Source organism: Lytechinus pictus, chromosome 5 (genome assembly GCF_037042905.1).
Source record: "Lytechinus pictus isolate F3 Inbred chromosome 5, Lp3.0, whole genome shotgun sequence".
NCBI lineage: Eukaryota > Metazoa > Echinodermata > Echinoidea > Temnopleuroida > Toxopneustidae > Lytechinus > Lytechinus pictus.
This window is the reverse complement of record NC_087249.1, coordinates 24,116,217-24,128,985: the sequence shown is the minus strand read 5'-3', so window position 1 is coordinate 24,128,985 and position 12,769 is coordinate 24,116,217. Positions and strand designations below refer to the sequence as shown.

The 12,769-nt window shown below is 35.2% G+C and overlaps 1 protein-coding gene across 1 annotated transcript in view; it reads left to right on the top strand.

The window, feature by feature from the left end:
- The window catches only part of LOC129262242 (DNA polymerase subunit gamma-1-like), a 33,769-nt gene extending 21,595 nt beyond the window's left edge, over nucleotides 1-12,174 (top strand). The window contains exons 16-23 of the mRNA XM_064100065.1: nucleotides 448-554; nucleotides 1,096-1,235; nucleotides 2,101-2,223; nucleotides 2,931-2,993; nucleotides 4,125-4,239; nucleotides 6,253-6,504; nucleotides 7,806-7,923; nucleotides 8,243-12,174. Of these exons, the coding sequence (XP_063956135.1) occupies nucleotides 448-554; nucleotides 1,096-1,235; nucleotides 2,101-2,223; nucleotides 2,931-2,993; nucleotides 4,125-4,239; nucleotides 6,253-6,504; nucleotides 7,806-7,923; nucleotides 8,243-8,376 (1,052 nt within the window). The 3' untranslated portion in view covers nucleotides 8,377-12,174. The remainder of the gene's footprint in view (nucleotides 1-447; nucleotides 555-1,095; nucleotides 1,236-2,100; nucleotides 2,224-2,930; nucleotides 2,994-4,124; nucleotides 4,240-6,252; nucleotides 6,505-7,805; nucleotides 7,924-8,242) is intronic.
- The last annotated feature ends 595 nt before the right edge of the window (nucleotides 12,175-12,769 follow it).

Here is a 12,769-nt window from a genome sequence, read left to right as displayed (position 1 = left end):
TTTATTAAAAATTTGTATGGCATCGCTGTGAAAATCCTCTCATATCTCAGAAAATAAAATAAGTTGCTGCCTAAGAATTAGGTTATGAATAAAGTAGGACTTGTATTTTTATTTTCTGCAAAAATCTCAAAATCGATTTTTTAAAACCAAAATTGACCGATACGACGGTTCGGATGACAGCCGGCAATATGCTTGCATTGAAAGTAAGCATTCTCTGGCAAGTTGGATAACTCTTTGAATTAAAACTCAAATTCTAAATACATGCCTTTGATTGGCTGAAAAAAAATGTCCTAAACGATGTTTGCCATCTAATCTATGGTGCTGTGAGTGGGTAAAATATATAGATTCCAAAACCTTATAAAAATCGAGTTGGTTTGTCTCTGGATGAGTAACTATGCACTGTAGTTGAATATTCTCTCAGTGTTTTGTCAATTTGTTTGTATTCAGGTTGTACAGCATTTAGTTGGATGATGTTACAAGGGAAGAAGAGCGAAGGCACAGACATGCATAGTATGACTGCTTCGACTGTTGGTATCAGCAGAGATCATGCTAAAGTAAGGCTCTGTTCTTATGAGGATATTATCTTGCAAGAGTGGAGGAGAGGGTGTGTGTGCACTGGTGTACAGATGGGGCCCTCAAAAAGGTTCCATGTCCAAGAAAAACAATTTAAAAATAAGGGAAAAGAAGGGAGGGGGGAGTGAGGAGGGAGGGAAAGGGACAGGGGTATATTCTCTGAATACTTTGTCAATATCTATCAAAAAATTAAATTTTCAATTTAAAAAGATCACAAACTTTTTGCTTACTTGCTTGTGACTTTTAAGAAATTTTGCTACCTACGCCCTGTTTGGCCAAAATTTGTTTGGGCTCATTGCACCACTGCATTTTTGTGTAATATGAGTTTTTGATCACATTCTCACTCCCCAAAAAATTATACTTTATTACTCTTTTAATTGTTTTCTTGTTTTCAAAGTGATTCGACACTATGTTAATGTTGGCCACACCACCTTCAAAATAATCAGGCAGCATTTGCTTTCATAAAATGTACAGAACAAAGAGCTAAGTAACACCATGTGTTGTATATGTTATGTTGCCAAGGTTATCAACTATGGTCGTATCTATGGAGCAGGAGAGAAGTTTGCCCTGAGGCTCTTAATCCAGTTCAATCACAGGCTAACTCAGGATGAAGCTCGGCAGAAAGCAAGGGATATCTACATAGCAACCAAAGGAAGAAGACTGTGAGTTCACTCTTTCATTTTTCTTAGATGTTAATAATAAATAACAACAATGATTAATAATAAAACATAGAAGACATCATAATATTGTCAGAACATGAGTAAAATAAAGCATTTTACAATGTAAGGTGTAAAAATACAATTATATTGTTATTATATGAAGTTCTTTGTATGTTCATGATTTAGTGCTCTCTAGCATGTGGCACTTAATATGTAAATCAAACTTCTGTCTGTGTTTTCAATCTGCTCAAATGTAAATGTTGCATTATCACTGTTTGAATTTGTTTCTATTCACTTCTGATTATGATATCATATGTGTTAATATTAAACTGTAAAAGTGCATATTTTTCCTTTTTAATTATCACTGTTATTTGGGTAACTCAACTGTATATTATAAAAACTGACATGAGATTTTTTGTATTATTGTACAACTTGTATCAGGGTTCCCAGGGAATTTGATTTTAAAAATTCCTTAAATCAAGGTAAAATGCTTAAATGAGGGAAAAATCAGGGAATTTGATCAGCCCAAAAGTCGAAAGCACGGTAGTCAGTCAGACTTTGTTATATTTTGTTGCATATCAAAACAACATCCATTGAATGACTGGTTATGGTGGTACTAATTAGTTTTACAGTATTGTTTTTCTGCTGAAAATACATGTAATTCACTGCAACAACTTTAGAAAACATGCAAAACTGGGAATAGGTTTAAATAATTATCGGGGAATTTTTAAACTTCATCAGGGAAAATCAGGGAATTTTGTTTTCTTGAAAAACTGGGAACCCTGTGTATTTACATGAAATATGGTGATTTTAAGCTGTGAAACACCGTGTGTGTACAGTAATGACTTTGATGTCATATCGTGTGTAGGTATCATCTTTCAGCTACTGGTCAGAGCTTAGCCGAGCAGGTTGATTTGGATACAGAGGAGGGTGATGGTTGGGTTTCACTTGAAGAACTCAAGATATTGGCCAAGAAATCACAAATTAAAGAGTGAGTCTGATTTTCGTTATTTTGGCAAATTCAAGTTATTTAACTTGTCAAAATATTGTGCTGCATCTTTTAATGGGAATCTCGCTATATGGGTGCTCTGCGTCTTTTCATTGCAACTTTCCTGCATTCTCGATTTTTTTGTCTTTGACGAAGTGTGAGTATTGATAATGAAAAGCTGCTTGCAGGATTCCTGCGAGAAAGACGCAACTTAGACGTTTGATAAGGTTTCTTAAAGCTCTTTCAGGCTCGATTTTCACCATTTTCAGTACAAGTAATTAGAAACAATTTATATTTTAGTCATGACACATTTCTGAAGTATCAAATTCAGAGTTACATCTTTTCTTTTTCCCCATACTTCAACCTGAAAATTATCAAGATCTCGCCTTCAAATATCTGTATTCCTTAAAACTGGTTAATTTGGAAATGCCCTCATGTTCAGAAAATCTGAAGTTACCCTTATACTGACCATGCATTAGAATAAGATGAACTCTCCCCCCACCCAAGTGTAACAAGCTCCGTCATAAGAAAACATGAAAATTGAAGATGAAAATAATTTGTCTTGGTATTATTTGTATTGTTTTGTATTGTAAATCTTGCAATGCAGTAAAATTGACTTGTGATTTTATTTGTTGTGTACATATTTGAACAATGATTATTTCTCTAAAAATTACAAATTTCTCCCATGCTTCTTGTTGATTGATATCTAGGCCTATATATACCAGTCCACAACACATTGAGATCACAGATGGCAGGAAGTGGGAAGGAGGAAGGTAAATAAAGATCTTTTATGCCATTGAGTACGGACTTAAAGAAAGGGCATGATTTAAAGTAATAATTTTCAAAACACATATATGTTGAGTTTTCTTCCACCCATAAGTTCTAACGTTGTGGATATCAGTATGAAGAGAGTTCCCAGTGAATTTTCAGTTATTTTCTTAAACATTTTGAATTGTTCAATGTTCTAGCTGTTGGATATCAAGGGAGTCTGACTTCCTAAAAATGTGATTTGCATGAAGTAAATTATGAAAAAATTATACACAATTTGTCACAGTTTCATGTATAAAAATACCATAGTTTTAATTCAATGCTGAATGCTGTGTTTTATCTTGTTTAAGGCCTGGTCCCACTACACTTACAAATGCAAAGAGGATGTAAAACAAAAAATTCTTGCCATCCGTTGGGAAATGCTATGCATCTGTTGTGTACTTGCGTACGCGTTTGATACGCTTTATTTATTGAGCATCCGTCCACTGTGATTTAATCTGCGCAAAAAAAGTTTTGAGCTGCTTAAAACTTTTAGAATGGGTAAACTTTTTGCTGTTAACGATGTAAATCTGCAACATATAAAAGCAAGATACGTTCTATGTCCGTTATAATCCATTGAACGCCTGCTGTATCCTCTCTGCATTCTCTGAGCATTATTGCAACTCACATCCACTGCTGCTGAAAACAGAAAGAGGGGGAAAGATAAGGTACATGTAATGTCAGTACATCGCTAGTAGCACGGAAATAGAAGGGATGTAAGCGTATGCATTTCTTATATAATGTATTCAAAACCCACAGGAACACCTGCGTAGCCGTCATCCTCGTTCTTCGGCTTTCATCCGCTAGGCTTTCGATGAACATCCCCGCTACATACTACTCATGTCCGTTCTTTTATGTTTTCAAGAGTTTCCGTCAATTTTGTCAATTTCTGGAGCGGATAGAGCCACCTCCAAAATTTTGTTTGTCCGCTGTGTCATTTATGCATACGTGTTGTGTCTATCGGCCAGTGGGATCGGGCCTTTGATGAGTCAATCATGTGATTGGATGGAAGAAATGACATAGTCAGAAAATAATATAATCTTTTCATGAGTGAAAAATTTCTTCTTAGTGATGACTGCTGTATTTTTTTTCTTCAGTGAGTCAGCCATGTTTAATGGGTTAGAAGAGATAGCACAGTCAGAAAATCCTCAGACACCAGTCTTACAGTGCAGTATCAGCAGAGCCCTTCAACCAGATACAGTTAATAATGAGGTATGCCAAGGTAGCTTGTCATATTGTATGAACTAAATAAATCAAAATGTATATGAAATTTTTAGTTTCCTGATATTATGAACATGCCATTAGATCAAATTGTAAATAGTTACAGTAAACACTGATTTCACAAGAAAGTCTGTAAAACCAGGATTAATTGTCACTTTAACATCATGGATCTTGATCTGCTGCTGAAATCTAAGCTGAAAAACAATCATTCTGTAGATCGCCAACACAAATTTAAGCATGTGGGACAATGTTTTATTATTGCTTAAAAAAACGGTATGTTGCTCGAATGCTTATTTTGCTTATTTCTCAGCAATTACACTATTTCTTCTACAATCTTTGGCGCATATTTTTTATTTATGAAAACAGACACCTAGGTGGTCATTTTATTAGATTCTGTATGAACTCATTTTGAAATCGTTGCCACAACTGGTATTATGTTTAATGTAATTCCCTTACCCCCAGTACTTGTAAGGTTTTTTTCTTTGCGCCCACTTTTCACCTTTTCTCTGTCCTCATCATTAGCAGTTTTTTTTCTCTTTCCATTTATTTCACAATTGATATTTAACATGTGATTACCAAGTACTTTCTTTCTAAAAAATGTATGATTGTAATCTTGACATAAAGTAATACATGTGCATGTCATGTAGCTCACTCTTGTTATGTTCACATGTGTGAAAATTCAAATTACTGTTTTATTGGGAGAATTCTATGTTAATAACTGATGAAGGTTTCTATGGCCAAGAAGAAGAGTTGAGTGCATTCACAGAATACCATGTATTCTTTTGTGGACGTGTGTTGGTCCTGAAAAGGACCACCCAAACTCTACACTCCACCTACACCATTCTCAAAGAATTTGGCTGGTCCATTTCTGGACCAACAAAAGAATAAATGGTTTACAGTGAAACCATTGAAACTACTTTGCTGAAACTCTATAATAGAGAGATTATCACTTAGAACAAGAGTTCAATGGCTCATTGTTCCATTATCACACTTTACAAAAAGACCCACCCAGGACAGCAGGATGTGTGCTATTGTATTTGAGTCAAAACCACTACCTTAAAAGCACTTCCAATCTTCACCATTGTAGACCATATTAACACTTCCATCCTCAAAGATTAGCTGTCCCACCACAAAAGCATAAGAAAAACTGCAAAATCACTTGTTCTTGTAACCCTTCTTCAACTTGAAAGAATGTGGTCTTCATAACCAGATCCCCATACAGTCTGACTACTCTTATCCAGACACTTTGGACCATCACCAATCCGGATAAGGATTTATCCGGATCTGGAAGACTCAATCTTCAATACACGCAGCTGTGCCTCCCCAATGCCTTCTGTAGTGGGTGTGCAGTATTCACTGCAGTGTCAGTGCAAAGTGTAGGTGTTTTTGTACTGAAATAAAATTGATTGGTTGCCCTCGAAAAAAAGAGAATGACTCGATGAAACTAAGTCTGAAAATTGGATCATCGTAGCTGGCATCGCAGCTTGGCAAAGTCAGCCATTGTTAGACTGTAGGCTCAAATATGATAGATGGCATGTTCGTATCGAGGCCTAGCACTAGCTAGCTAGACATGTGTTGTTTTTTCCCCCAGCAAAGAAAAAAAGAATGTGATAAAAATGGTTGCGCTGTGCCCTGATTTACTGGAAAATTATACTGTCTAAGTTTTTTCGGTGATTTGGGTAAGATATTTTCATAAAAAATAATGTGGTTGTAGGTAGACTATTTGAATATGTATGTAATGGAAGTGAGTTTGGGTAGGAATTATGATTTTAGATTCAAATCTCATCTCCCCTTGTACATACAAGATTGAATAAAAACATCTTGGCAAGTGTGCGTCCGGATAATAGAAAGATCCGGATAAGGGGAGGCCGGATACGAGAGGTCGGACTGTACTTGCTGTGGTAATAAGACATTACCTTAGTATGCTTGTTTATGAAGGTACCTAAGGTTAGAAAGTCTGACAAAAGCATACCAATCATGTCAACTGTTTTAATCTCTTTGCAGTTTTTAACAAGCCGAGTGAACTGGGTTGTACAGAGTTCAGCAGTGGACTACCTCCATCTGATGCTGGTGTGCATGCGTTGGTTGTTTGAAATGTACAACATTGATGGCCGATTCTGCATCAGTATCCACGATGAAGTGCGTTATCTGGTTAAGAGTGAAGATAGATATCGGGCAGCCTTGGCCCTGCAAATCACCAATCTCCTCACCAGAGCTGTCTTTGCTTATAACATGGGCATGAATGATCTTCCGCAGGTAACTAATAATTCAGTCATTATTTATTCAATCCAATTTATTGTTTCTGAATCTGTTTGGGTAACTCCCATAGGAACTCTGCAAAGCAGCTTTCAGCTGCATCAACGCCAAGCTGGCATATAACCAATTACAGAGCTGAAACATTTTACATATAGGTTAATCAGTAATAGTGGCTGACTGTACTAGACCACACAACCCTCCATCAAATATGAAAACAATACAAACAAATTGACAACAAAATTAAGTACAATGATGGGAAGGTGACCCCAGAGAAGCAAGGTCTATAAAAGGGGCCACCATATAACAAAAAAAATAACACTTATCAATAGTACAAACATATGTTACTATTTCACTCATCTATGAATAACACATTCATGCAGCAAAAAAGTTCATTAGTATTTGAGGGAGGTTAAGTGGACAATTAACAAGACTTAGATCTGGAGAGGGCACTGAGTGTACATCCTTTGACAATCAAGAATCCAACTCGATTTTTCTGAAAAATCACTTCAGAACCTTGTATTCTGAACTCTGGTTTGATTTATATTCTGGTCTAAAGTTGTGGTTTAACTATGGATAGCCACTTTTGACACAAATCTCTAAAGGTACAGGTTCAGTTTATTAGCACATTTGACACTCAAATCTTTCATAAATGTTCAGGAATGATATCTAAAATAGTTTTCTCCACCATAAAAGTATGAGGAAAGGGCTCAATAAAGAAAAGAAAAATACAATGCAAACCAAATTTTGACAAGTTTGGCTTCCCATAATTTAAGCACAGAGTTAGACCATGGCCAAAGTTAAAACAGACTTCAGAATACAGGTCACTGCCTGTAGTAGGAGAACTTTGGAGCTAGCAAGGTATTTTTAGGTGGGCTCCCAATGCATTACCATTCTACAGTTCTTACATCTCAAAAGGGACCAGTTAAGCAATAAAAAAACAGTCAAATTTCATTCACAACATAAATGGACCGTAAGAGCCTCGTCAACAGATGCAACAGTCTTCAGGAAGGTGTTCAGCTTGTTTTTCAGCTTAGCAGTGGACCAATTTAGCGGACTAATATTAACATTGTAATTTAAAGCTAACGTTGACCACTGACTGACATTCTGCTTCTCGAGAGGTGTAAAAAATTTTGTGTATTAATTTTTCTCCATGTTTGTGTAAATCTAAATGCAACTTTACTGTACATTTCAATAAACCTTTGATAATTCATTCCAAATTGAAGACTTTGAGAAATCCTTAAAAAAAAAGAGGTACAGTTAATAAAAAAATGAGTAAGAATCATCTTTGATCTTGTTTACAGTCTGTAGCATTCTTCAGTGCTGTGGACATTGATACTGTATTGAGGAAAGAAGTCAGTATGGATTGTAAGACACCATCTAACCCTCATGGGCTACACAAGGGATATGGTATACCAAAAGGTAAGAAAAGCTTCACTCTTAAAGAGATGAAGGGGAGGGGACAGGAGGCAGAGATAGAATGAGGGAGAGGGGGATGGGCTGGGAGGGGTAGTATATAGTATTTAATTTCTTTTTGTTCTTGTGCAAAGAAAAAAAAAAGCTTTAAATTGCAACGTCACCATTTCTTGGACAGCAAATCTTGGAGATCCAGTAGACACACAAAGGTCCCTTTTAATACCAGCAAGAAAAAGAGAAAGAAGAGTAAAAATTCTTCCTCGACACTTCTATGAGCTCTTGATTAATCTTATACTTTGTTATGTTTCTCTATGTGTCTGGTCAGGAGAAGCTTTGGACATCTATGATATCTTGAAGCTAACAAACAATGGATCTCTGACAAGAATATCATCAACCAGCAACAAGAACCAAGAAACACACAGGGATGGTAGACCACATGCAGTCAAGGCAGCTGGCTGAACCCCTTCATCATAAGATATATTAACGGCTAAAGTTGGTCGTGGTACTCCTCAAATTGGCAATGCTACATTGTGTCATCTGCCTTTATCACAGTTGATATAGCTTTTATTTGTGGTTCAAATTTTTAAAAGTTGAAACAAAATGTTGATAGAAATATGCCATTTTTATTTTCTGTTTTTTTGTGTAATTTGTGAAGGATCTCAAGGCTTATTTTTATTTTCAGATTACCCATCTCCAAACATTAATTATAAATGATTCAAAAAGAGATATGTTAATGTGTTGTCAGTCCTATTCATCACTTTTCTTTGTATCTTGCATATATTTTTTAAGGTTCTTAATCAAAAGTTATTGAGGTAAATTTCTCCTTCTGATATGGTGTCCGCAGTAATGAAAGAGGTAAAAAAGTAGAATACTGTAAAGTAACAAATTGTTATCTGCACCCATGGATTAACTGCACCCCCAATTTCTGCCTCAGCTACATGTATGTGCACCTTTGATGCAAAACTCCATGGTTGATAGTGCATTGCCTTCATTGCGCTTCTCTCTAACCCAGGTGATAAACTTCTCTTCCAGCCCCGGCTACCTAGCTGCCTTCACCCTCATTGTCTCCTTTGTTCTCAGCATCGCTTTCAGTTTGTCAGTGTTGGCTCACCATGGTCGGAGGAGACTTGTCCATCCGTCCACATGGCATTCCTTTGGCGAGCCCTTTTTCTTGTTGTCTTTCTCTCCATGTCTGCATGATGTAGCATATATGCTATCCTGTTGACTTCATTCTTTTGAATCTAAACTTTTTTTAAATTGCATTTCGAAAAAAATCAACAAAGGGATCCACACTCACAGGAGATGACGATTGTGTCCCTCAGCCATTTTGATAAATTTTCGATGAATTGATCTGCTCATTCTTTACTTTTTGTTGTAATGTTTTCAGCCTCTTCAACTTTTTAAAATTTATTTTCTCAACTGTTCCTTATTCTGATAACTTCTTTTTGGGGGAGATCCTTCCTCTTTTTTTTTAGGTAACAGACATCTTTGCTCCTGTTTTCATTTCTTTTCTCTTTCATTCTATATTCATATTTTTCTTTGATCTCGTCTCTAATGAATAGATTGCTTTCTTTTTTGCATCAGTATATTTATTAATTTGTGAAATCATTTCTCCTTTGTTTTTTAGTGTCATTCTTTTCCCTTTTTATTTGGTTTCAGTCACCCTTAGAAACAATTGAGTCTGCCAAAGCTTACGGCATGTAGCTTAATGCTTCAGGCCGATTCAAACTTCGTAATAAATTTTTTTAATAATTTGCTTTCACACCAGTCTTTTAAACTTGTTTTCTTTTAGGCATTCTTTCTTCTTTTTTTGATGGGGCTTTATATCCACTTTGGCCTCTTCAGTATTTTTCATAGTAACTACAAAAACATCTTGGGCAATCTCCGGCCTTTCATTCCACTGTTCAGTGCCAACCCACTGCTTCTTTAATCTACTTTCTAGACTTCTTGTGCTCTGTCACCCTCAACTTTTCCAGCGTCAAAATAATTGGGTATGAGAAGCCATGAAAAATACTTGATTCTCAAACCTTGCTTTCTAGACCAACTATACAACTCAATAGCAACAAAACTTCCCATCCCACTTTTTCTTGATTTCATTTTCCACACTTTACCATCTGTAACTCCCTCTTTGTAATTCTGATTTCCAAACAACTTTCCTCTACACTTGTCACAGTGTTAACTTTGCTGACCATGTTTCTACTTCTACCATTTGAACACATTTTCCTTTTTATGTTGCCCACATGAAGAGATGTTAAATTGAGCCCTGTCATGGTTTTTACATACTAAAGTGTCCTGTCTGTTTCTCCTTTTCTTGTTTGTGGATTTTTTTTTTTTTTTTGGGGGGGGGGGGGGGTGGTGAGGGTGTTAGAGGGGCTAGGTGATGCAACTACTTTTTAGCTCATCTGGCCCTTTGGGCCAGATGAGCCTATGCCGTAGCGTAGTGTCCGTCGTCCGTCCACAATTTCAAAATGCTTCTTCGCCATTTCAAGTCCCGATTTCAAGTCTGTTTGCTTTATATGATAGCACTAGGTGGGGGATTCAAAATTTCTACACAGAATTTTGAATCTCATTAAATATGCTAATTTATGCGCATTTTTTAAAAATTAACAAATAATGCTTCTTTATTTGGTGACCGATTTTGAATTTTTGCTTCCATCTGGTAGAGCTTCTTGAGGTTCACCAAACTTCTACACAGAATTTTGAAATTTTGCCTAGAACAATTTTTATGCAAAATTAATTCATGCATATTTTTAAAAATTTACATAAAATGCTTCTTCTTTATCTGTTGACCGATTTTGATTTTTTTTCTTCCATCTGGTAGAGCTTTATAAGGTTCACCAAACTTCTACACAGAATTTTTGAATAGGAGTACAAAATTATTTATGCTAATTTATGCAAAATTCATAAATCATAGAATATGCCTCTTTATTTGTTGACTGAATTTCAAAATGCTTCTTCTTCGTCTTTTCAAGTCTGATTTTAATTCTGTTTGCTTTATATGATAGCATTAGGTGGGGGATTCAAAACTTCTACACAGAATTTTGAAACTCATTAAATATGCTAATTTATGCTTATTTTTAAAAATTCACATAAAATGCTTCTTCTTTAATTGTCGATCGATCATGATTTTTTTCTTACATCTGGTAGAACTTCATGAGGTTCACCAAACTTCTACACAGAATTTTGAAATTTTCGGTAGAAAATTATTTATGCTAATTTCTTCTAAATTTATTCATAAATCACAGAAAATGCCTCTTTTTCTTATTTGTTGACCGATTTGATTTTTTTCCTTCCATCTAATAGAGCTGCATGAGGTTCATCAAACTTGTGCACAAAATTTTGAAATTTTGTCTAGAAAATTATTTATGCTGATTTATGCAAAATTTATTCATAAATCACAAAAATTTTGTTTGCTTTATATGATAGCTAGAGGTGGTGATACAAAATTTCAACACAGAATTTTGAAAATCATTAAATATGCTAATTTATTCATATATTTTCAAAACTCACAAAAAGTACTTATTTATTTGTTGATTGATTTTGATTATTTTTGTTCCATCTGAGAGCTATATGAAGTTTACCAAGGTTCTTCACAGAGTTTAGAAATTTTGACTAGAAAATTATTTATGTTTAATTTATATGAAATTTATTCATAGATCACAAAAAATGCTTCTATGTTTCTATTATTCTATTTTTTCATCAATTTCAATTCTATATCCTCAATTTATGTCACCAATATAATTCACTACAGTGTCAACTTGGCTGAAATTAAAATTGTGTTAAATTTCGTTGCGAGATGCCGGATGAGCTCCACATCATTGATGTGCTATTTTTTTTTTTTTTCATAAATTTCTGCCGTATGGGTGTTTGATTATTCTCTATATTATCAAACTAAATGTTTGTTGGGGTTGATCGTCCCTTAACCCTAATTCTCCCCCCCTTGACAATTTTCGCGATATATCTGCTGCGCAAATTTTTTTGACCTCGCCGCTCACTGACTTTTTACTTTCAAGTCTCGCGCAAATTTTGAGACCAAATTTGTGACGCCCGGGTACACGGTTACGACATTACGCAACATTATGTAAGTGCATGTCAGACCCAAAATTGCTCATAAACGTGATTTCATGTACAAATCCAATGCAAATTGTGTATTTAGCCAAAATTCATAAATGTATCATTATTTCTACTTTTACTGATTAAACTGAATTAATTTTGCCTTGTTTATGATCAGAACTAAGTCTGGAATGATTTCCATTGAAAAAACAATAAAAAACAAAAAGTAAAAAAACAAAGAAATACATAAGAAATTCATAAAACAATAAAATACATAAGAAATTGATTTCCGAACCGAAGTTTTTTTAATTGCGATTGTTAAGATTGCTACAAAGAATTTTTTTACCAAAAATTAGCATTCTAGGAGCTTTATTTAGTGAATTATAGCAAAAAGTATGATTTATGCATAAATTAGCATAATTAATTCATATAAAATAAAATCTCATTATTTTGGAAAATTTTGCCATACAGCCTTGTAGATTACATCGCACACTACCAGTGTGCAAATTTTTGCGTCGCTCGCGCAATCGGCGGCCGAGATCTTAAGGGGGGGCCATAATGGCCCCCCCCCGGGATTGACAAGAATCAAAATACCCCGGGAGATTGAGGGTTAAGGTCTATCTTCCCAACTGCTTCCTTTTCCATAGATTTCTACGGTATGATTACTCTTTATATAATCAAACTAATTGTTTGTTGAGGTTGATCATCCCTGAAGCTTATTATCATGATTCTCTTTTAACCTGTTGGGTTGATATTTGTTGGCCTTTAGATGGATGGTCATTTCATCTGATTTCCTCGC